The sequence below is a fragment of the Episyrphus balteatus genome, chromosome 3 (genome assembly GCF_945859705.1).
Source record: "Episyrphus balteatus chromosome 3, idEpiBalt1.1, whole genome shotgun sequence".
Classification (NCBI taxonomy): Eukaryota; Metazoa; Arthropoda; class Insecta; order Diptera; family Syrphidae; genus Episyrphus; species Episyrphus balteatus.
This window is the reverse complement of record NC_079136.1, coordinates 93,344,422-93,366,918: the sequence shown is the minus strand read 5'-3', so window position 1 is coordinate 93,366,918 and position 22,497 is coordinate 93,344,422. Positions and strand designations below refer to the sequence as shown.

Here is a 22,497-nt window from a genome sequence, read left to right as displayed (position 1 = left end):
TTTTCTTCAAGAAAATCGGCCGCTTCAGGTCGCTACAATTTATTATCCAACATTGAAATTAAATAAATGTGAAAAAACTACTTTAGTTTAAAGAAAACAAATATCTTAACAAATAAAATAATACAGAAATAATTGAGCTGTAGATTTATTTATTAATCTATAAAGCAAAATATCCACAGGCGAGGACATAAAAAAAGTAAGAGTTTTTTCTTTCACAAATCGAAGAAGAGTTTCAAGGTATGTATCATTTTTTTTTTCATGGTATAAATTTAAGTTGAGAAATACATAATTTTAATAAATTAATGCTAAAATTAAAACAAAGAAACAATTTTTTCTTAAATATTAAATAATTGGAATTAATTGTGAGACTAGAAAAAATCTATTTTTAGATAAAATTTTAGTCCCAAAAATATTATTTGTGATTCCGAGATAATTTGTATTTATGATTGATACCTATAAAGTGTGTATACACCACCGTTAGCTGTGACGAAATAGCTCAAGGTTAATTGAAAATTTTGATTCATTATTTGATGATGAAGACAAAAAATTTGAGACTCATTTTTCTTCACTTTTTTTCTTTAGTCTTTGTAAATGTTGCATTTCTATATTCATTGAAATTACAATGTTCTTACATTTCGATGTAATATATCCTGGGGGTTTTTATGTTCTTTGGTATAAAGATATAGATAATTATTGGAAGTTGGAATCCGTAATTGCTATTTTAGTTGTGTTGTGGACTGTTTCATCATTGGGCTGATGAGGCATGACATCATCACCAACATCCAAACTTATTTGACGATTGTGTTGCTTTACTTAGGCCCTCAAACCTATTGCGCCTTAGGGTTATCTCTTCCCAAGTAAAGGTGACTCCTCCTTGACTGTTCCCCACCAAGAGCCGAGTCTTCCGACTTTTTTCCTTTCTTGAGTGAGAGGGTCCCACTGCACTGCTTGGCTTGCAATGCTATCGTTGCCTTTTCCGCTGCCGTGTGTCCAATCTACTGCCATTAAAGTCTTCGTATAATAGATTCAATAGATTCCTGAACCGTTCTCCTAAGAAGTTCTTCGTTTGATATTCGGCTGAGCCAGAGACATCTATGTACTAACTTTTGCAGCTTCCTTATCACAATTTATTTTAGATTCCAATTTCTGCATTCGTATAGTAGTTGGGATTCTACATTTGAGCGGTCTTAGTAGTCTTATTTTGGTCTTAAATCTCAAAGTTGTTTTTTTTTGTCAGATATTGAACTTGGGAATTGAAGACTCTGCTTTCTCTACCGGTTGTTGAAAACTATTTATTTGAGAGAAATCAGAGTTCCGAGGTTGATCATATTTGTTGTCATAAATTTGGTTTGGAGGGGTTGAATTACAGTACAGCATAGCATAGGATAGGATTTTTTTATGTAAATTAAACCATCATAAGTGCCATGTCGCTTACGATAATTTGGCAGGAAGATATGTCTAGTGAGTAAATAGACAGCAACAGTTAAAACGTTAACGTATGATCGTAATTCTCATTCGAACGCATGTGTGCAGAGCACATTGAATTAGCAATAAAATGCTAACCACTTGGCCAACTCATTAAGTTTGTGGACGGTGGCAGTTTATTTTGTTATCTTATTTTTATCTTGTCATCTTTTCTTCATTTACGAAGCAATTTCGAAATCGATTGAAATGTAGAATATGTAATGTTCATTTCACGTGAAATTTAAAAGTGATTTCAATTCACTTTCGATCGAATTGCGCAACATGGGCGATAGTCAATAAAAAAAAAAAAAAAAAAAAAAACAAAAACAAGACTATATTTCCGTTATCCGATTTTTTTTTAGAAAAACTAAAAACGTATTTTAGTTTAGGTACTTACAGCATTCCTTATATCAAATTTAATCGAAATTTTTATAGCCGTTTTTAACTAAATTGCAATACCTAGAAAGTGTTTGGGAGGAATTCGTTCTAAGAAGACAAAAAATAAAAAAAAAAAAAAAAGAGAATGGAGAAGAGGTACTTTTTTATGAGTTGCGTCCCATCAATGAAACACCTTGTAACTTCTATCACTAAAACGGTTTCGATGAACATAGTAATTTTTTGTACAAGCATAAGTCTGTATCTTGTGCAGGAAATGTTGTATTACACACTTATTTGAGACCGTTTAAGTTATATCTCCAGACTTTTCCGCCAAATTATCGGCGGTTTTGTATGATAAGATCAGATAAAAATCTTTTGTTCAAGATAAATCGACGAATTAGCCCAACTGCCATGGTTACGACTACGTATCCAACTATCATGAATAAAACGGCAAAGGAACTCTCATTTTAAATAGCACGTTTAAGTGGAGAACAACCATAATCAATTTGATGTGCTCAACTGCAGAAACCTAGCTAGGAACAAAGCTGGCAGGAGACCTTTTTTGTCAAAGACCTAATCCACTCTGGACCGTGAGCGCCACCTTAAAATCTCGTTATATTTTTCAATACAGATGACCAAGAAGACGATGGGTGTTTTCATAAACGTCTGCCTAACTTAGGCCTGCGTTAGTCGTGTTCATAAAGTCAGATCTGCGATCGGACTAACTTAGTCCAACTGCAGTACTGCTGTTCATAAACGTCATTATGTCGTCAACGTCGGGCAGATTGCGCAGCCAAAATTTTATTGCTGCAGAACTCACGAAGAAATTTATTTGGCTCTTGATTCGATGATTTTATTGTTAATTAATGTAAATTTTGAAAAAAAAAATATTAATTATTAATAAGGGTGGTGCAAAAAATGATTCTTTTTTCATTTTTCCAAAAATTTAAATTTTAATGACACAGAAAATTTCTAAATCGTGTTTTTTGAGATAATGAGTTTAAATTGACTTTTTTCGTGTTAGGGTGGCTCTAAAAAATGTTATATTCTACAGTTTCTTGTGGAATTCCAAAAAATTCTACGTGGATATTATTTTGACCAAATTATCGATGAAAACAAAATTTTCATTAGGGTGGTCCAAATTTTTTTTTAATTATTTAAAAAAAAAATAATAAATTTCACTGCAGAGAAATATGGTTTATGAAATATAATGTAAAGTTGGGTACATATTTTCGAATTTAGGGGGCTCAGGAAAATGGTATATTTCTCACTTACGCTTGGAATTCAACTAAATTCGATTTAATTAGTTTGATATGAATTTCATTTTATTATAACAAAAAACGCACTTAACGAATTTTCTGTGCACTAAAGCAAAATATTTTTTAGACGTGAAAAAATTTTTTTTGAACACCCTAATTAAAAATTTTTTTTCCATGGATAATTTGTTTCAAATGCGAACTGCTCGTTGTTTTTATTATTTTTTTAGAAGAAAATATGTATTTTTTTTGCGCCACCCTAATGTACACGGTTAACAAATTTTCTGTGTTATTAAAAACATTTCGGGAACTGAAAATTTAAATATTTTTTTTTTGCATCAAAACTTCTTCTATGGTCAATTTTTATATTTTTTTCTGACGTTTATGAACACTCAGTGACTGCAGAAAATTGTACTTACGCAGGCCTGCAAACATTCTGCGCAGTTGGTGTGTTCATTAATGCAGCAAAGCAGAAAGGTGGTTGTACCAACGCAGATTTCCGACGTTTATGAAAACACCCGATGCTCTTAGACTGAAATCGTTATTTTCCATGACGCAATTGTACATAATGTATATCTCCTAAATCATTACTTTTTGTTTACTGTTTTTTATTTATTTTTTTTTTTTACTACAAAACACTTGTGTTTTCTTAAATTCACATTTTGCTGTCGTATTTACCTTTGTTGTTTAGTTTTATTTGTCACAATCGACCTTCAGTTATTGTTTTTTTATGAATCATGTTTGGAAATTATTTTTGAATAGCTGCTTAACAGTTAAGATCTAAAAAGCTATGTTATTTTTTCAAATTCCCAAAATTCAGTTTTTGAAATTTGGTTATTTAGTCAAAAAGAAAAAGATTTTACTTTGACTTTCCCAATGATATGTTCAAATTAGAGATTCAATCATTTAATATCATACTTTTGACTCCTTAATACAATATTTTATGAACAAAATCAGCCTATTAATTTGTTTAGGTGTTATATATCTAATTAAAAATATAGCACCATTAGTTTTCAAGGTATTCAAATCTTATATCTAGTCTAAGCTAAACAACTTCAGAACTACCGAATTTGAATCACGTTTGGAAAATAATGTAACATGACACACCCTATTAGATTGTTTTTGCTTTCTTACATCAAAGAATTTAATTTCCTTGAAGTCGCATCACTTTGAAGTTCTTTGAAGATATTGGAAATTTCTTACCACCTTAAAAATGAAAGATTACGATCATTTAGCGTTATTTACAGGGGTGGAAACGGCTATTGTGATTTGTGATCGGTGATAATCACAAAAGAACAATTTGCTCTGAGAAATATGATTTTCGCAGTACAAATTTGGAGCTTGTGACTATCACCGATCAAAAATCACAATAGTCGATTCCACTACAGACTCTGACTGGTGGAATTCCGCAAAATCATTTTTGAATTCGTCTTTGAGTGCTTTAAACTTTAATTTTTTTTTTAATTCAGAAATCCTAGTCGGTTAATAAATCATCTTAAAAAAAAGCTAAGATAACTGATATTCATTCTATAAAAAAAATATTTAAAGTATTTTAATTTTTGATTTTCGTTTCAGGTTTAATATTATTCTTGACAATCGCTTCTATCACTTGTTATTAAACGCAAATATAAGAAATCAACAACAAACTAACCTAACAATTAAATAAAAAACAAACAAGGAATTAAACAAAATACTGCGGACATATTGACTTATAAATTCAAGAGGAAACAAAATATCACCATATATCAGACACGAACTCAAAACTAAACATCAACAAAACAAAAAAAAAAACATTAACAAAATGTCGAATCCATCATCTTTAAATGCAATCAATAAGATTCACATCAACAGTTCAACAAAAATGACACTAAGTGATCGCTTTACAGCGTTCTCCGCACAGCCCAAAATCAATCCGAGAACTACACGCCGGGGCATTGACAGTCCAGTGAGTCGTGTGGCTTCCATAGCAAATCGAAGACTACTCAAACAATTGGCCCAGAAGCACACAATGGAAGCAGCATTAAAACTTAAAAGAGTACGCATCCAAGAAAAAATAACCTTTATTTGAAAAAAAACAACATCCTCCACCAGTAGTGGTTTTTGAAAAAAATAATTTAAAAAATAAATAAATATAAATAAAACTATGTTAGATACACACACAGAGGATAATAATTAAGCTACTGTGATGAGAAATTTAGACACACAGTCACAATAACCTAACTGATACCAACATTTTTTTCTTTGCCAACTTGCAGAGAAGCATGAAGACTAGATCAGCACCAACCGCTGCATTCAAACGGGTTAATAACGGTCAGCCACTTAAACGTGGAACCATAAAAGCCCTGCGTCTAGGACCTAATGGAAGGCCACTTAAGGCAAACAGCATTTCAAATGTCGCAACGTAAGGATGAACTCTTTTAATTTTGCAATAAAAATAACCAGACACATAGCCACAGAGAGAAAACATCAAAAACCGATCTAACACTAATCCAAGATCGCTCTCTGTTGTACTCCGAGTTTTTGGATTGAGTCTCTGTCTCCATCTGATGACAGAGGCTTAACCGCCATCACACGAAGAATCAATTTTTTAATCTAACATTCTCCCTAAGAATCAAAACAAATCCTCATATTGTGTATTTCCCCCTCTGACAGAATGGAAGCTGACTTGATGGGACGGCCGACGACTTTGAGGCGATCGAACTCAGTCACAAGAATAGCAGACCGTATTGGAGGAAAACGCCCTCAAGGGGCTAGATTTCCTCGCCGAGCTGGTGCTCGCCCTGTTTGGGGTACGGCTTCTGTATTGAATTCTAATCGCGAACCACTACCGCCAGCACGCATGCGATCCAGGAGTCGCTCTAGAACTAGGCAACCCGTTTTGCTATCCCCACGATTATCCCAGCCAGGGGTATCGGGTCGATTGGCACGAGGTCGTTCTAATAGTCGCTCTCGCCCAATGGTCCGCAGTCGTTCACGATCTAGAAATGATCGTATGAACAGAATGACCGAAGTCCGCGGTGCAAATGCACTTCCGATTACCAGCCGTTTGGGCAGGCGACAAGGAGCTGCGGGTGCACGAACTCGATCCGCTAGCCGTGCGGGCACAAGCGTCGCAAGACGGCCATTAAGAGGGGGTGTCGCCTCCGGGCGTATTCAAAAGAGACGCAACTCTGTAAAGGCTGTAAGGGCCAACGGTGGTGCTACCTTGGCCACCCGTAGTGGCGTGCAAAGCAGATTAAGTCGCCCTAAAGGGAGATTAGCAGCAGCTGCCACTAATCAGAGGTTGAATAGGTCAGCTTCTAAGAGAGGCAACGCAGCACGTGGACGTGCTCGTTCAAGGAGTCGTGCTGACAACAGACCTTTACAGAGAAGTAATTCCGCAGCCAGAGGCGGCGCCGCCGTAGCAAATAGGCAAAGGGGTGGAGGAGCTAAACGTGGTCGTACTGCAGTCCGCAACATTGGAGGACGTAGAGGTCGCAGCCAGCAAAGAGGAGGAGCAACAGCCGGTGGAGCCCAACGAAATGGCAATGGTCAACAACAGCGACGCGGCCGTAGCCGCAGCCGAGGACGAGGAAGTGCTCGTGGTGGACGCCAACTAGGTAAACACGGACCAAAGTCTCTAGAAGACTATTCGTGAGTGCTTCGCAGCAGACTTTTAAAACAAATGAGATAGAGCTTTAATTCCTCTTGACAAGGTTGGTAAATGGACTTTTTGAACTAATTAGTTTTTTGTTTTCCCTCAGGTAACGATAAGCCAGACGTTAAAAAAGAAGACTTGGACAAGGAACTCGATCAATACATGTCGAGCACAAAATCCTCCGATGGATTATTTACCTAAATGATGAAATTATTGTAAGAACTCTCTTCAAATCAGAAATAAGGAATCCAAAGAAGATTTTTAGTTTCGAAAATGTGTTTAGCTGTTTTATATAATTAAGCTAAGTTTTTTAAGTAACTTATCTCGATTTGTATATTATTTTCACATAAGTAATAACTGAAATTTTAGTTCACTCTAAGAACTTGATGGAATTTAATTAATCTAATTTTTATTACAATTTGTTACAGTAGAGATATAATGATGATTACTTTTGTACTGACTTCTCATTAAAACTTTGAAAAGTTAAATTATTTGAACTGATGTATATTAATTAATAAGTAAATATAAATATATTATGGATAATTAAGAGAAGCATATTTTTGTCGTGTTTTTATTTATATTAATCAGGCAACATATCAAAATTAGCTTTGAAATCAAAAGAAGAGTCATTTAACGAAAGTGTATTGAACACTTAGAAAATTGAACGACAAAATTCCAAATTTAGATTAGCGCAAAATTTTAAACGATTTAGTGAATTGCTAAAGCCATTTAGTAAGTTACTAACATAAAAATCAGTCCGCTTTTAAGCTTATACTCTGTGCAACAAAAATTGTCAGTACAGGCCTTATGGGAAAGCTTTTTTTCAAATCAGTGGGACCAAACGATTTCACAAAAGTACAAATGCCCCTGATATACATAAGAAAACCAGAGAAGTGCCATGGCACTGTTGTTGTAATTTCTTTATCAAGCGGCGTACATCCTCCTACCAACCCCTACGACATATCTGCCACACGATCGGTGACAGACTGAAGCAGGAACTATAATTGGCGGATGGAGTCGGAAGATATTGTTAATTGTTGTTTTCTTAGACTTTTCGATGAGTTTTCATCCGTCGAGTGCGGTTGCGAGCGCTGTTCGGCTGTTCCCCTCCTTTTCACAATTCATAAGAGTTACCACTGGTAAACTTCCTTCATAAAATACTCCCTTTTTCTATTGTTTTGTGAAAGAACTTTCAGGATTAATGCTCTTTTAAACTTTTAAAACGAAAAAAAACATGAGTGTAGTTGCGTGGTTGGTGGCTATCTATTTTTTGTTTGGAAAACAATTATCTAATGCTAGCATTTGAACATGCGCCGCAATGGACTTTCAGTTAAAATCATTTGGCGGGCGTGTCGCGTCGGGATGTTTCTTGAATAAGTAAATTGCAAAAAGTTCCTTGATTCATATTGGTGATGTGGAAAAGGATAAATCTATTTTTCTTTCATTTAAAAATTTGTTATTGTGAAATTCTACCCAACAAAGGGGTAACGCTGGTACTTTTTCGATTAAACTTGAAACATTTTTATGCATAATGCGACATCGCTGTGTGAGCTTTTTGTTGTGATAAACTTATGCTTTAAACATGATGCAGAGTGAGATGCAAACGTCCTATCTAACCTGTACAGACAATTTTTGTTGGACAGAGTAAAGTATCTTATTAAAATGGATTTTGCAATTTTCTTAATCGTTTAAAATTTTGTGCAATTTACTTTAAAGGCTAATCTGTTTAGGACTCATTTATTAATCACACTTATCACAAAGTCTCTCGTATCAAAGTTCCGCAACGAATATGAAACGGTTTTGGTTGAAAAGGGGGAGGATGAGGCTCTCAGCCACGTTGTACATAGATTAGAGTGGATACGATAGTGGTGGATACGTCAGCTATTTTATGACTCTTCCTACAATAGGTTTGGTCAGAAAGCGAACGAAAAATGTTTTAGGTCTGGGATTTTTCTCTACAGCTGCGTACTGAAAAACGAAAAGAATATCGATATTTTTCGTTCAAGATTTTGTTGTGCTATTTTTATATGGAAACATTTTTGATTTTTTTACATTAACCTTTCTTAACAAAAAGCATGTACAAAGAATAAAGTCGATTGGATTTATCGTTCATTTGTTATTATTATAAGTAAAAGTATATTTTAAGAAAAAAAATGTTCTACAGTAAGTCTATCTTCAAAGTTGGTATCATTTTTTATAGATTTAACAAAAAAAAAACATGTATACTTAGATACATAATATACCTTAAGGCTCGTTAACACTCGGTTAATTATTAAAATTAATGTTAGCAACGTTTTTAAGGTTTTAATTTTTAGCAGAATGGAAATGTTATCCTTTGTAACGTTTTAACAATGTTGATATCTTTTTTGGTTGCTAAGATATATTCTTTAAAGTCTATTCATATTTTCCATTGCCCGAGCTTTGGAGATAGAGAATTACTGTAGACATTACATTTTTACGTGCGATATAGGTACTATATATCAAGTTATGAATTCGTACAAAAAAAAAAGTTGAGATAACATTTTTCCATGACATTACGATGGTAGAGAATGCCAAAAAAGTGGGTCCCGGAAGTCCTGTCTGTCAGTCTGTCTGTCTGTAAACGAAGCTACAGCCTAAACGGATGGACCGATTGATGTCAAACTTGGTATGTAGCGTTATTTGGCGACTCTCCAGAGGGGTTTTTGGAATTAATTTTTTTGGACCAAAAATAACGGTACCTGTCATACAAAAATTTCGGAAAAGTTTAATTTCACGAAAACGGCTCCAACGATTTTGTTTAAAAAATTCAAATGTTAGTTTTTAAACAAGGTCTATCTTTTGAAGAAAAAATTTTTTTTTGAAAATCATTATTAACGGTACCTGCCATAAACCCGCTTTTTTCAAATCGGATTTTCTGCAAAACTGCTTTTTGTATTTCAACGAAATTTTTTGCACAAAAGCATTTATATACTTTGAATATAAGCCAAAAATAAAATTTTGAAAAAAAATAATTTTTGGATTTTTAAAAAAATTTTGAAAATTTTTTTCTGAAAAATCAAATTTTCGAAAACGAGACATTGAATTTTTTTTGAAATTTTGTTTTTGGATGTTGATTAGTGATTTCTACAAAATGGCATACCAATTTTATTTTAAAACTTTTTTTTCAAAAAATTATTTATAAAAAATTAGTGTTTTTAAAAAACGGCTCTAACGATTTAAAAATTTTTTTTTTCTAAAAATGCACCTTAATATATCAAATAAAACTGCATACTTGTTTTGTGGGGCGATTTGATTTCAGACATTGTTTTATTTTTTTGAAAAATGAATTTTATTTTTTTTTATTTTTTTTTTTTTGTTTTTATATACCTACATTTCCCAAGTTTCTATACAGGGTGTCCCACAGTCACCGCCCCAAACGAAAACCATGGATTCCTGAGGTCATTTTAAGTCGAAAAACTTATGAGATAATTTTCTCGTTTTCGTCCCGTTTTCGAGTTACCACGGTTTTTATGATTTTTGCTCTCTTGTCCTTTAACTGGCCTTATCTTTGACAAACTACGTTTGATTTGGGCTTTAATAAAAAGCACAAAAAATTACTCATTAACGTGTTTTTTTGACTTAAATGATATGAAAGTGTAAAAAACAACTTAAGAAACGAAGAAAATTGTGTTTGATGCAAAATTGTGGAGAAACGGTTGTCCGCAGAAAAAAAAGTTTTGAGACAAACTAAAACTGTAATAAATTCTTGATTGGTTGTAAAAAAAATCTTTCAAATCAAACGTAGTTTGGCAAAGATAAAGCCAGATAAGGGAAAAGAGAACAAAAATCATAAAAACCGTGGTAACTTAAAAACGGAACGAAAACGAGAAAATTACCTCATAAGTTTTTCGACTTAAAATGACCTCAGGAATCCATGGTTTTCGTTTGGGGCGGTGACTGTGGGACACCCTGTATATAAAGTCTTAAAATTTAAGCAACTTGAACTCTAAGAGCAAAGTTCGTGCGACCCAGTCGTGCATTTTATTTTTCTCAGAATACATCCCAATTCCCAAGAATTACCCCTTGAATTTTCCTAATCTTATTCCGGTATACTTATAGATTTATTAATATCCCGAGATTCAAATTTTCCCAAAATCCTGAGATTGTAAAACATTAAAGGCTTGGCCACACCGGAGGGTACGCGGTAGCGGTAAGGGTAGCGGCAACGATATTTGTATTAAAAAAATTCCACACCCGAACGTTGATGTGTCAGTTTGGAATTTTTTCCATACAAATACCCGTACCGTTACCTGTACCTCTACCGCGTACCCTCCGGTGTGGCCAAGCCTTAAGGCTTGGCCACACCGGAGGGTACGCGGTAGCGGTACGGGTAGCGGCAACGATATTTGTATTAAAAAAATTCCACACCCGAACGTTAATGTGTCAGTTTGGAATTTTTTCCATACAAATACCCGTACCGTTACCTGTACCTCTACCGCGTACCCTCCGGTGTGGCCAAGCCTTTATTTCGGGATTGCATCAATCAATTACACTGGTTCACAAAATTAAACTTTTTTTTTGTTGCCGAAACAAAAATATACTTTTCTCAAGGTTTTCGGTGTGCTGAACTCGAATCCGAAGTCAAAAATTAATTAATTAATTAATTAATCAGCTCCCGTTTTTGACGTTTTTGAAATATTACGGTTAGAAAGTGCAGTAGGTACTTCGAACCTTATTCTTTTATGTAAGGAAAATTGTTTAATCATATTTAGTAACGGTTTTTATAAGAACTATTTTCCACCTTATTAAATCTGTTTAAATCTTTCCAATATCTTTTCTACTGCCCGAGATATCCTCAGTTGTTTGGTATTTTTATAAACTTTAAAACGTCATTATCTCCTTTATGATATTTGAAGCCAAACCCACTTAGTTCATTTTAAAATATCTCGGGCAATACAAAAGATATTGAAAAGATTTAAACAGGTATCGAAAGATGGAAAATAGTTCTTATAGAAACCGTTACTAAATATGATCAAAGAATTTTCCTTATACAAAAGAATAAGGTCCGAAGAACTCAAAAAAACGTTTTTTTTTTTGCATTTTCTAACGGTAATATCTCAAAAACGGGACCTGATCAGTTGTTTCTGACTTCGGATTCGAGTTCAGCACACCGAAAAACAGAAAAGTATATATTTGTTTCGGCAACAAAACCCTTGTAAACCAGTGTTATATACCTACCTGTCCAAACAAATACCTACGTAAATTTATCTTTATTACTCGTAAACTAAATATTCATCCATGGCCACATCAATAATGAGTTTTTGATGACCTTCATCTCACCCTCGTCGATGTTTAACCAGACATAATTTTCTGCATTCTTGCAAAGCATAGCTAGTTACCTGCCAACAAAAATAAATCTCTTTTCTCTGTTTCATATGAAAATCGATATTAGCTGGGTTCCTTTGGGAACTTCTACTGCTTAGTAAAGCTACTTAGAACTACTTAAAACTACTTTTGCTGTATTGAAAAAGTTCAAATCAGCTTTAAGTACCTACTTAGCGTTAGCAGTAGATTAATATTCCCAATGGAACGCATCTATTAGTAGACATCATAACCTACAAGTTTTATTAGCGAGATACCTGATACAGGCCAATATGTCCGAAAAATTAATTCCAAATTTGAATTTTCGAATAAATCATTTAGGTCCCATTTATTCATCCTCCACTATATTTAAAATCGTCATTAAAAATGGAAAAATGGTAAATCTGTCAAATCACTTACGAATTTTAAAATTTCCCATTTTAAATGGCCATATTAAATTTAATGGAAATTGAATAAATTAATTTCTAAAACGTAGTCTTATTAATTAGTCATTAGTTTTTACTTTTGAACTCAAAAAGCAAGCTCTTCAAAAATAACCATAAAAAAAAAAAAGATTATGATCTTATCCTCCCTGTTAATTTCCTGCAAAAGCTTAAGAAAATACATATTACAATATATCTTTCATTTTATTACTGCATTGAAGAAAGCTTAATTTTGAAGCTACAGTAAACCTTTTAAGAATAAGGTAGGTCAAAATTACTTCGAATGTCTATGTTCATTTAAATATCAGCAATTTAGCTAAACCAATACAGCTGTATTAGTTTGCATCCTTTATTATTTAGCATCTGCGCAATAATAAATCGAACTGTTGCTTTACACTGCAAATTTTATTGTACACATGTATGTATGCAAATACGCATGTTTCACTTCCTCTTAACCTCCAGAAGCTATCAAAAATACGGGATGAACAGAATCCTGGGATACAAAGGAAAAAAGCGTAGTAGTTAGTTTATAAATCTCTTAATTTTGTGTTCTTTCAATTTCATATAATTTGTATTGGATTTTTATTACCCAGACGAATATTTATTTTTAAAGTGATAATAAGTGCACGGCTCCTCAAACTCCTTCAAATATAAACAGTAATAGTTTAATGCACCAAAATCGCATTTTGTTACTCTGGGTTCGAATTACCCATGTCGTCTGTTGTTGCAAAAAAAATTCTACATTTGTGTGGATCAGAATCAAAACCCATTATATCCACTTTTCAAAAAAAATGACTTAGGTATGAGGTTTTGTTTCTAGTATTCAAATACATACGTTGCGCCCAAGTTTGAGTCTCTAACTACATTTTTTGGCGTAGAAATCAGACCACAAAGTTAGAGATTAATTTCAAAACCCATTTTATCCACTTGAGTTTTTGTTTCAAAACCCATTATATCCAAACAATTTTATTCGCATCAAAATCCATTATATCCATTCAAAATATTATTTCTAAAATAAATTTGAAATTCAAAAACCATTTTATCCATGGGATGAGATTAGATGGGAATATCCGAAAATTTATACGGATTTTTGAAAAAAAAATTTCGGCATTTAGGTTTGAATTTATTTGTTCAAGAAAGTAGGCGTAGTTAAAAAAAAGGAAATAAAGTTTTCTCGTTTTTAATTGAGTTTTTTTGAATGCCATATTTTCTTATTTTGGCCTGAAATTCAGAGGTGATTTTCAAAATCCATTATATCCATATTTGTTTTGGGTATAGCTCTAAAACTAAAACCCTCAGATCACGATTTCTGGACTTGAATTGTAGGGAATCCTAATTGAATCAATCCTGCATTTAAAAAAGTACTAAAAAATGTTTCGTTTACGAGATACAAGTTTTTCTCGATTTACTCGAAATCAAAAAAAGTGGATAAAATGGGTTTTGATTCTGATCCACACATTTCTTGATAAAGAAATATTGATTTTTTGAAAATGTCCGAACTGATACCAGAAAAAGGAGTTTGTCGTATTGTTTTTGAGAGTATAGATAAGGATGATTATTGTTTGGATGCTGAGGCTGAGAGCGATACAGAACAAAGTCAAAGTGAAAATAGCTGTGAAGAAGATAATACCTGCCAAATAAATGGATATTGGAAAGATTTTAATAAGAAAGGAATGTTGAAAAGAATTGAGTTCAGGTGCGAAGTTCTCTATATAAAACCATTCATTTAAGATATTTATAATATAAAAGATGTACCTATTATGATGCAAATTAAATCTTTAGGATATTTCATCGTCACGGGTGGGATATGTGAAGTAAAAATATATTCTTCCCTTTTCAAATGGTATGCATTATACAAGGAGAATGGGCAATTTTGTATGGAACTTGGAAGTTTCGCGGCCAAGAACGATTTTGTTATTTTTTGATGTAGTTAAGTCTTACATACATTGTGCAGAAGTTTTATTCCTCTAACGTTCTTCACAAACCGATAAAATGCATTTTTGCATTTAAAAGTTAATGCAAATTGTCTCAATGTTTAAAATTGAACGTGTATTTTAAGTGCAAGATATGATAATCTGTCATTTTCCCTGAGCCTGAAGACCTTTATCTTGGATATCCAACCAATAGAACCCAAAATATTGGCTTTTTAAAACATCAATTTCGAGTCTATTTTAAGACTTTTTTCTCAATTTTTTATTTGTTTTTTTCCTTTTGAAAACTCAAAAACAAAATCTTGAAGTGGCTGGCTTAAAAAGCTTATATTTTGAGTTCCATTGGTCGGATATTCAAGATTGAGGTTTTAAATCATAGAAAAAATGACATAAAATTATATTTCATAATTTAATTAAATAGTAATTCAATTTACCCTTCGCATATTGCTCGATGCATTAACAACACTAATTTTGTAATATCTTCCATTCCAAATGCAATACAACGAAACGGCCATAGTAAAAAATTTTCCTACGTTATAGTTCTTTCATTTGATACCAATTTCATTACTGGCCGCCAAACGTCCAATATGCCCATTCTCCTTTATTATTATCAAATTCAAATGGAAATTCATAATTTCGCAGAGGCTTATCCCCAGGGGCGTACCATACTATAGGGGCAGCCGAGGTAGTGCCCTGGGGCCCCCACGGGAGAAATTATGTAGAAAAGATAACTGTTTATTCGCGACTTATTCCCGCAGATTTGTATCTGCCTCCGACTGTAAGAAAAAAATGTTTTGATGCAAATAACTCAGCAACCAGAGAAACTTTTGGTTTTCATTTATGAATAAAGTTTTAAAAGACCTTTCTTTTGATATCTCACTCGATGACTTTGGATGAAATTTCTAAAAATCATATTGTTTTTGAAAATTTTTAATAAAAATGATCTAAATGTATAGGTCTGTTCACTGTCGACACATATTTATAAACCAAAACTTGTTTCGATGCAAATAACTCAGCAATAACCAGATCGCCAATAACAGGTTGGTTTTCAGTAATTAAAAAGACCTTTCTTTTGACTAACTCTTGAATTGAATTTTTGACCTGAGCCGCGTAAGCTCAACGTAAGCCTCTGCTTTACTCGTTTTTATCTTTTACTAAACGTAAAGCAACTAAGTGGACACAAATTAAATTTTAAGAAAATTAATAAATACATTTAAGTTAAAAAATATAATCCATAACTATATAATTGTAATTTATTTTTAGCTCTGAAAGCGAGTGTGATGATCCTAAGAAACGAAAAATAACTCAGCAGTTTCAAATTATCCCAGACTTTTCGAACTTGCTTAATAATAACACAATTCAAAGTACTATTTTGAATCAACATCAAGACAATCTTATGGAAAATGTTACGATAACTTCTGATAATCAAATAAATGATGTTATGGTTTCAAAATCGTTTTTGAAAATGACAGAGGCATTGCAAACGCTTTCAGAAATTCAAGTCTTGCCAAATGTAAATCAAACGGAATCAAATGTTTTTAAAAGCGATAATAATGTGTTTGATACAATAAAAATCATAGAAACGAATTCAATCTGTTTGCCAAGAAACCCGTGTTCTTCATCACAAGTCTATTCTAATTCAAAAAATTCAAACAATTCCTTGAGATCATATCGAAAGCATAAAAAAAATTCAAAAAATTCAAATAATTCTTTGAGATCATATCGAAAGCAAAAGAGGAATTGTCAAGTTGTGGTTGATGTTAACGATCAATCTAAACAAACAATTGAGGTTGAGACTAAACCTACTACACCAATCGCAAATCCTGAAAAAATAAAAAACACAATGAAAAACAAGGAAGCCCAATTTCCAAATGTATCAGATGATGAAAAGGATTTTAATATGGCAGTTGAAGCGCTAAATCTGCTAAGAAATAATCGAAGAAATAATTGTGATCCAGAACTTTCTCAAATTAATTCAAATACTCTGACTATTGATGAAGGTTATGGTAATAAATCATTAGAAGTAGCATCACTGCCAAATTCAATTACTGCAAACAATCCAATAGAAATATTACCTTCAGCTTAGTAAGCCCTTATTATTTGTTATAACTTTATTACTACAGAATCTTTTACTTTCAGCTGCACTAGTTCAGAAATGAAACAGGAACTAATTTTTGATTCGACTCTGGAAATAACAGACTGCTCTACGGGTGCCAAAATTCCTTTTGAAACAATTTATCATAGTGCTAATGAGTTTTTTAAAAATGGTGGAAAAAAGTTTAGGTAAAATATTTTTGTAAATTTTGTAAAAATTCTAAGACAAGATTTTTTAGCAGTTCATATGGGAAACAAAATCAAATACAAATTGAGGAAAACATCACTCCAAGTACATTAGCACAACTTTCTATTACTTGCACAAAAGTTCCATTGCATAAGAGTGTCTTAGCCGAACCAGAGCAAGAGCTAGGAACTAAAAGAAATGACTTCAGGTAAAATGTGAATAAATTGCATATTTATATGATATGATTGATTTCGGTTATCGGACAGTAGCGTAACAAGGTTTTCTCTCGTTTACGTTTAGAGTACGGCAAAATTCACAAAATAATTGTTTTCGAAGTTTACCATTAAAAATGTAATCAAAACATCAAACTTTAAATGTAATGTTGTAAGGATCAAAATAGTATATAATTTTTCGGATCATTCATACTAGGTTAAATTTTTAACCATACCATATAAGGGTGTTTTTTTTTTACACGACCATCGATTTTTGTCACTCCCTCTTCAAAATTACCCAACGAAAAATTCCCTAAAAATTTGGGCACTTAAAACTAAGATTTAGCACTCGCACTACGCGTTTGAAGATTTCCTATACAAAATATACATGTACAAAAGTTTGAAAGAATTTTTTTTTTAAATATATACAGTTCATCTGAATTTAATGTTATTTCAACGAGTTACAAAGCAAATAACTCAGAATTGAACGTACTGTACAGTGGATAGGTCACGAAATCCATTTTTTATGATTTTTTTTCGGTCTTATTTCAGAAATGGCTAATTCGACAACCGAATAGTATATCATCTCGTAATCCCGTTTCTGCTTAAACCTCGTAAGAACATTTTTTTAAGATTTGTTTTTTCTCTCTTCATTGTTCTAAAACTAACAGAAAGAAAGATACAAGGGTTTTAGTTTAGAAACAACTTGATTTCCTTTTGTTCAATTCATATTTTTAATTTCAAGAAAATTGTATATTTCTTTTAAGAACTGAACAAAATTTGCTGTGTAGATACGTGGTTCACGCAGAAACGGGACGATATGACAAAGTTGTATAAAGCACTTTAATTTCCTACAAAAAAGATCCAATATTTTAATCTCTATTATTGATATTTTCTACGCTCATGAAGTTTATAATTCACATTATTTGTACTTTGTCCACGTTCACTGTGGCGTATACTTGCCTTTTGTATTGACAATTTTAAAACAAGAGAGAGGAGGAAAAGACAGTTGATCAAGCTAGAAAATTTAAATTAATGCAATCTGGCGATGTGACACATTTTATAATGCTGAATGGAAGATTAATATTTTATTGAGTAGGGAGAAGTGAAATTAGAAGTAAAATGTGTAAGAAGTAATAGTTAAAAAAAAAAACGGTGCTCCTTTAAGAATTGCATGAAACAGAAAAAAGTTCGTATTTTCCATAGCTATCGGTCTATGTATCCTTCAGTTGCAAATGAGACCATAGTAAAGGAAGTTTTAAGGGTGATTTCATAAGAAATGATTTTGAATGAAAAGTAAGATTTTAGAGCTTTAAAAAAAAAATATGCTGTGCATAATTTTTAATTTTTTAGATTACTCCGAAATCAAATTTAAGTTATAAAATACCTAAAACTTTTCATTCCTCTCCAAAGAACACCCTTAAAATTTGAAAATGGTTTTATGACAAATAAAACCCATTTATAACAATGTGTGAGAAAAAATATATAGGGGAAAAAAATAAATGCCTATTTATTTTTTTCAAATTCTCGTCGTTCAAAAATTTGCTTGTTTTTAGTTGTGAGTTGCTATGTATTAGTTTATATACATAATATCAGTTGTTGTCTCAATATCGCTCCAAAAAATCGATCCAGTAGTTAAAGGCTGTAGCTCGAGGTACATACAGACGGACAAACACTAAACAGACAGAATTGCGGGAACCACTTTTTTGGCACTCTCCATCATCGTTATGTCATGTCTGATTGTTATCACGAGTCCGATTTTTTTTTTTTCGAATCCTCAAATTACCCCATAGTACCTACACCTACCTATGTTCGTATATCGCAAGTAAAAACATGCATTAAAACTTAAAATACATTAATAAATTTACACTATTACAAAAAAAAATGTGTTTTTTAATGGATTAAAAGAAGAAAAACAAAAAGCTAAAATAATAATTTAGAATAAATAAAAAAAAACAGCAATACAAAAAAGGAAATATTATTTTCATATAATCTTTTATTATTTTATTAAACTGTGAAATACACTGCCAAACAAATTTTAGAGGAGAAACCTTACATTACTAAAATTGAAATTTTGACCTTTCATAAGAAAAACCATTCAACAATATAGGATTATTAGATTAAATAATAATAAATAAAAGAAATTATTTGTTGTTGTTTACAGCATGAAATATTTCTTCAGTAAAATAGGTACTGAGTACTAATAAAACACGGCTATTATTATAAATAAAAATAAAATATTTATTTCTATATAGGAATCCTGAACAAAGTCAAATTCCTGATGGTCAAACCCACATTACCGTTTTTACTGATGCATCATTCAAAATTTCAAAGGAATGTGAAACAACACAACGAAGAGAGAATGATTATACATCTAAAAGGTATTAAAATAAGACTTATTTAATTATATCTATGAATTTCAATATTCTATTTCATATACACAGTTCAACTCACTCATTGAGTCAAAACATTAGCAACCAGGAACAAAAGGATGGTAACATTCAACAAATCACAGAATTATCAAATACTTCGGTAATTTCTAGTGAAATGCAAACAGGAAACGTAGCAAGTAATTTGAAATTTCCACAAAAACTCTTAACTAAAAAGTTGCCTCTGGAACCAAGACTTAGAGAATACAAAGAACAGACCGAAGATAAAAGAACAAATTATGAAACTACATCTTCCAACCATCAAACATCAAAAACTGCCGGTAGCTATCTTGAATTTTCATCTTCATTGTTTGAAAATAATTTTAATACCCCAACTCCAAATGGAGCTAATAAACAAACAAATAAAGATGAAAATAGAAATGAATATGCTGACAAAGAAATACAAACTCCACAGAAAATATCGACACGTTATTATTCTAGTAAAATTAAAACTCCTTTAGACGCATTTAACTTATTCATCAACAATAGTATGATTATGCGTATAGTAGAATATACAAACGAAAAGATATTAGAAGAAAAGAATGCACAACTTACAGGCAAAACTGAACTAGAAGCCTTTATAGGTTTACTTTTAATATCCGCAGCGTTAAAACAAAACAAGACTATTGGGGCCGAACTGTGGTCTGAATGTTTTGGGGCAAGCATTTACAGAGCAACTCTTAAAGAGTCACGATTTTATTTTCTACTACAAAAATTTTGTATTGGAAATATAACATCTGCAAATAACTCTAACAAAAAAAATGTATTATTGATTGGAGATCCCCTGGAGCAATATTACAACAATTGCAAGTTGTATAGATTGCCTATAGAAACAAAAACTAAAGCTAATGAAGAAGATGAAGCTTGTAAGCATCTGTACACGACGGCTCGGAAAACAAGTAATCAATCAATTCGCGTATTTTGTAGGATGCTTGATGTGGCTGTTTTAAAAGGGTCAGCTATTTTTCAATACAAATTCCCCAAGAATGTGATGAACATACAAAGATTTTATAAACAAGTAGGTTTAGCTCTTGTGACCCCCCACTTAGATTATTTGTTGCAAGTAACGAGTGATTTTTTAATGAAAGAACTTATTAAATGTATTTTAAGCAGAAGAACTGAAGATACGAACAAAGTTGTGCGCCCTGTGGCTGATCAGGTTTTGAAAAAACAAAAACGTTGCCAACTGTGTTCATGGAATAAGGACAGAAAAACGAAGCATCAGTGCAGTTGCTGTCGAAGAAATATGTGCAGCGAACATCGAGCAGAAATATGTATTCAATGCATTAAATCGATTTAAAACAAGCGCTGTATTTTTCCTAAATATTTTATATCATATTTATCAAAACTGTGTTGTGATTAGTGTTAAGTGTAAAATTAAATATTTTTAAATGTGGAATAATATGTTTTAATTTATTATTAGTTGGTACACTAATTTCATATTTCAACTTTTCAGAACTTGGAGCCCTATTCAAAGTGGACTTTGTCTTTTCTGAAAGAAGCTAGGGTTTATCTCATTCATGGACAATATACCTACTATACACCTACTTATAAATCAATCACACATCTGCGAAAACTGTGTAATTTCTGTAAACTGTAATAACTTAGGACACTCTAGTCCTAGGCATACAATATGACTATTAAAATGTTTATCATTATTATTATAATATTCAACTCTGGGGTTGTACGCGCGATACAAATTTAGATAGATTACAAACTTTTGACGTTTGCGAAGGACTAAACCTTCCGATTTGGTACATTGAAAATATTCAATTTAATTCCTTTATTTCAAAATATCGGCATTGATTAATACAAATTTAAATGTTTATAGATTTTATTTGTTTAATTTCCTATAAAGTACTTTTTTTGATAACAAAAATTTGAACCATCACTTTAATTATTTAATTAAAAAAAAATGTTATTTAGCTACTTATAAATATCATCAGTAGGAACTTTCACCGGAAAGTTACCTACAACACGTAACTTAACTTCGAGAAAGATAAATTGCTAGATAAGTTCCATCTGAATATAGTTGCAATCGGGAGGAGGAGGTGGTTTTAGTGGTTTAGAGTCCCACATATCTATGAGCACGCGTTTTCCGGTCCTCATAGAATCTTTTGAAGATTTCAACACCTACCCACGGACAAAAAAAAATTATTATTATAATTATTAACTTCTTTATTAAATCAATGAAAATCAATAATTATTTAAGTTAAAGTTACATAACATAAAAAAAACGTCTGGCGTTGTTGTTGTCTGTTCAGCGATACACTTCATAAAAAAAACACGCATACGCCACAGTGACCTACACGTTATTTTTCAAAAATTTGTTAAGTGCTGTAGATTTTGGTTCATACGCGAATTACGTAAACCAATAAAGTTCTGTTTAATTAATTTATTTTTGAAATAAAAAAATTAATATTTATTCACGCACATTACAAAAATGTGTCGTTATGCCGTCGTTTGTTTGGGCAACCTTAAATCATAATAAAATCTGAACAACGCGTGTTTGGTTAGATGGTCTATTGATGGTTTGAAATATTTCCAACCCTCAAAGAATCCATTGAGTAAAGTTTTCTCTTTAAATGGTCTTTAATGTAACAAATTATTTCTTACATGGATGATAAATTGAAGGAAAAGTAAAATGAAAAAATTTAATAATCGAAAAGCAAAGGGCTAAAAATATTATTGAATTGTTGTTTTTTCCTATAAATTTATTTGCGTGCGAAAAAATTTGGTTTTTTTTTCGCGAAAATAAAACCAAAATTAAATGACCTTTTTTGTTTATCATTATTATTATAATTATTAACTTCTTTATTAATCCAATGAAAATCAATTTCAGTTACAGTTTAACAAAAAGAAAAAACCGTCTGTCGGCATTGTAGTCAGCAATACACTTCCTAAAAATTAAAAAAAAAAACACGCATACACCACAGTGACTATACGTACCTACATAAATGTAATTTTTGAAAAATTTATTAAAAAAGGTAAAAGTGCTGTAGTTTTTTGGTTCATACGCGAATTACGTAAACCAAAAAAGTTCTGTTGAATTAGTTTATTGAAAAAAAAAAAAAATAAATATTTATTCACCCACATTACAGAAATGTGTCGTTCTGTCGTCGTTTGTTTGGGACAGGCATAAAT

At 32.0% G+C, this 22,497-nt stretch overlaps 2 protein-coding genes across 7 annotated transcripts; both read left to right on the top strand.

Annotated features, from left to right (window-relative positions):
- The first annotated feature begins 14 nt into the window (after positions 1–14).
- LOC129915939 (serine/arginine repetitive matrix protein 2) lies at positions 15–7,292 on the top strand. Its single transcript, XM_055995660.1, has 5 exons — positions 15–237; positions 4,674–5,133; positions 5,354–5,499; positions 5,751–6,697; positions 6,842–7,292. Exons 2-5 carry the CDS (start codon positions 4,900–4,902, stop codon positions 6,934–6,936), a joined length of 1,422 nt encoding a protein of 473 aa, XP_055851635.1. The 5' UTR covers positions 15–237; positions 4,674–4,899; the 3' UTR covers positions 6,937–7,292.
- Positions 7,293–12,952: 5,660 nt separating this feature from the next.
- On the top strand, positions 12,953–20,746 carry LOC129915938 (uncharacterized). 6 transcript variants are annotated; one of them, XM_055995656.1, is made up of 7 exons: positions 13,956–14,196; positions 15,695–16,516; positions 16,571–16,714; positions 16,765–16,920; positions 19,180–19,305; positions 19,369–20,371; positions 20,467–20,577. In XM_055995656.1, the coding sequence occupies exons 1-7, from the start codon at positions 13,991–13,993 to the stop codon at positions 20,473–20,475; spliced, it is 2,466 nt and encodes an 821-aa protein (XP_055851631.1). In that variant the 5' UTR covers positions 13,956–13,990; the 3' UTR covers positions 20,476–20,577. The 6 variants fall into 6 exon arrangements, with proteins under 6 accessions (XP_055851632.1, XP_055851631.1, XP_055851630.1 ...); XM_055995655.1 differs by having other exon boundaries at positions 20,464–20,577; XM_055995657.1 differs by lacking the exon at positions 13,956–14,196 and adding an exon at positions 12,953–13,021 and having other exon boundaries at positions 19,369–20,746.
- The last annotated feature ends 1,751 nt before the right edge of the window (positions 20,747–22,497 follow it).

Coding starts and splice junctions, on each gene's coding strand:
- LOC129915939 (XM_055995660.1), top strand. CDS start 4,900: ATGTCGAATCCATCATCTTTAAATGCAATCAATAAGATTCACATCAAC. Junction 5,134..5,353: donor CAGCATTAAAACTTAAAAGA/GTACGCATCCAA, acceptor GCCAACTTGCAG/AGAAGCATGAAGACTAGATC. Junction 5,500..5,750: donor AGCATTTCAAATGTCGCAAC/GTAAGGATGAAC, acceptor CCCCTCTGACAG/AATGGAAGCTGACTTGATGG.
- LOC129915938 (XM_055995653.1), top strand. CDS start 13,991: ATGTCCGAACTGATACCAGAAAAAGGAGTTTGTCGTATTGTTTTTGAG. Junction 14,197..15,694: donor TTGAAAAGAATTGAGTTCAG/GTGCGAAGTTCT, acceptor ATTTATTTTTAG/CTCTGAAAGCGAGTGTGATG. Junction 19,306..19,368: donor AATGATTATACATCTAAAAG/GTATTAAAATAA, acceptor TCATATACACAG/TTCAACTCACTCATTGAGTC.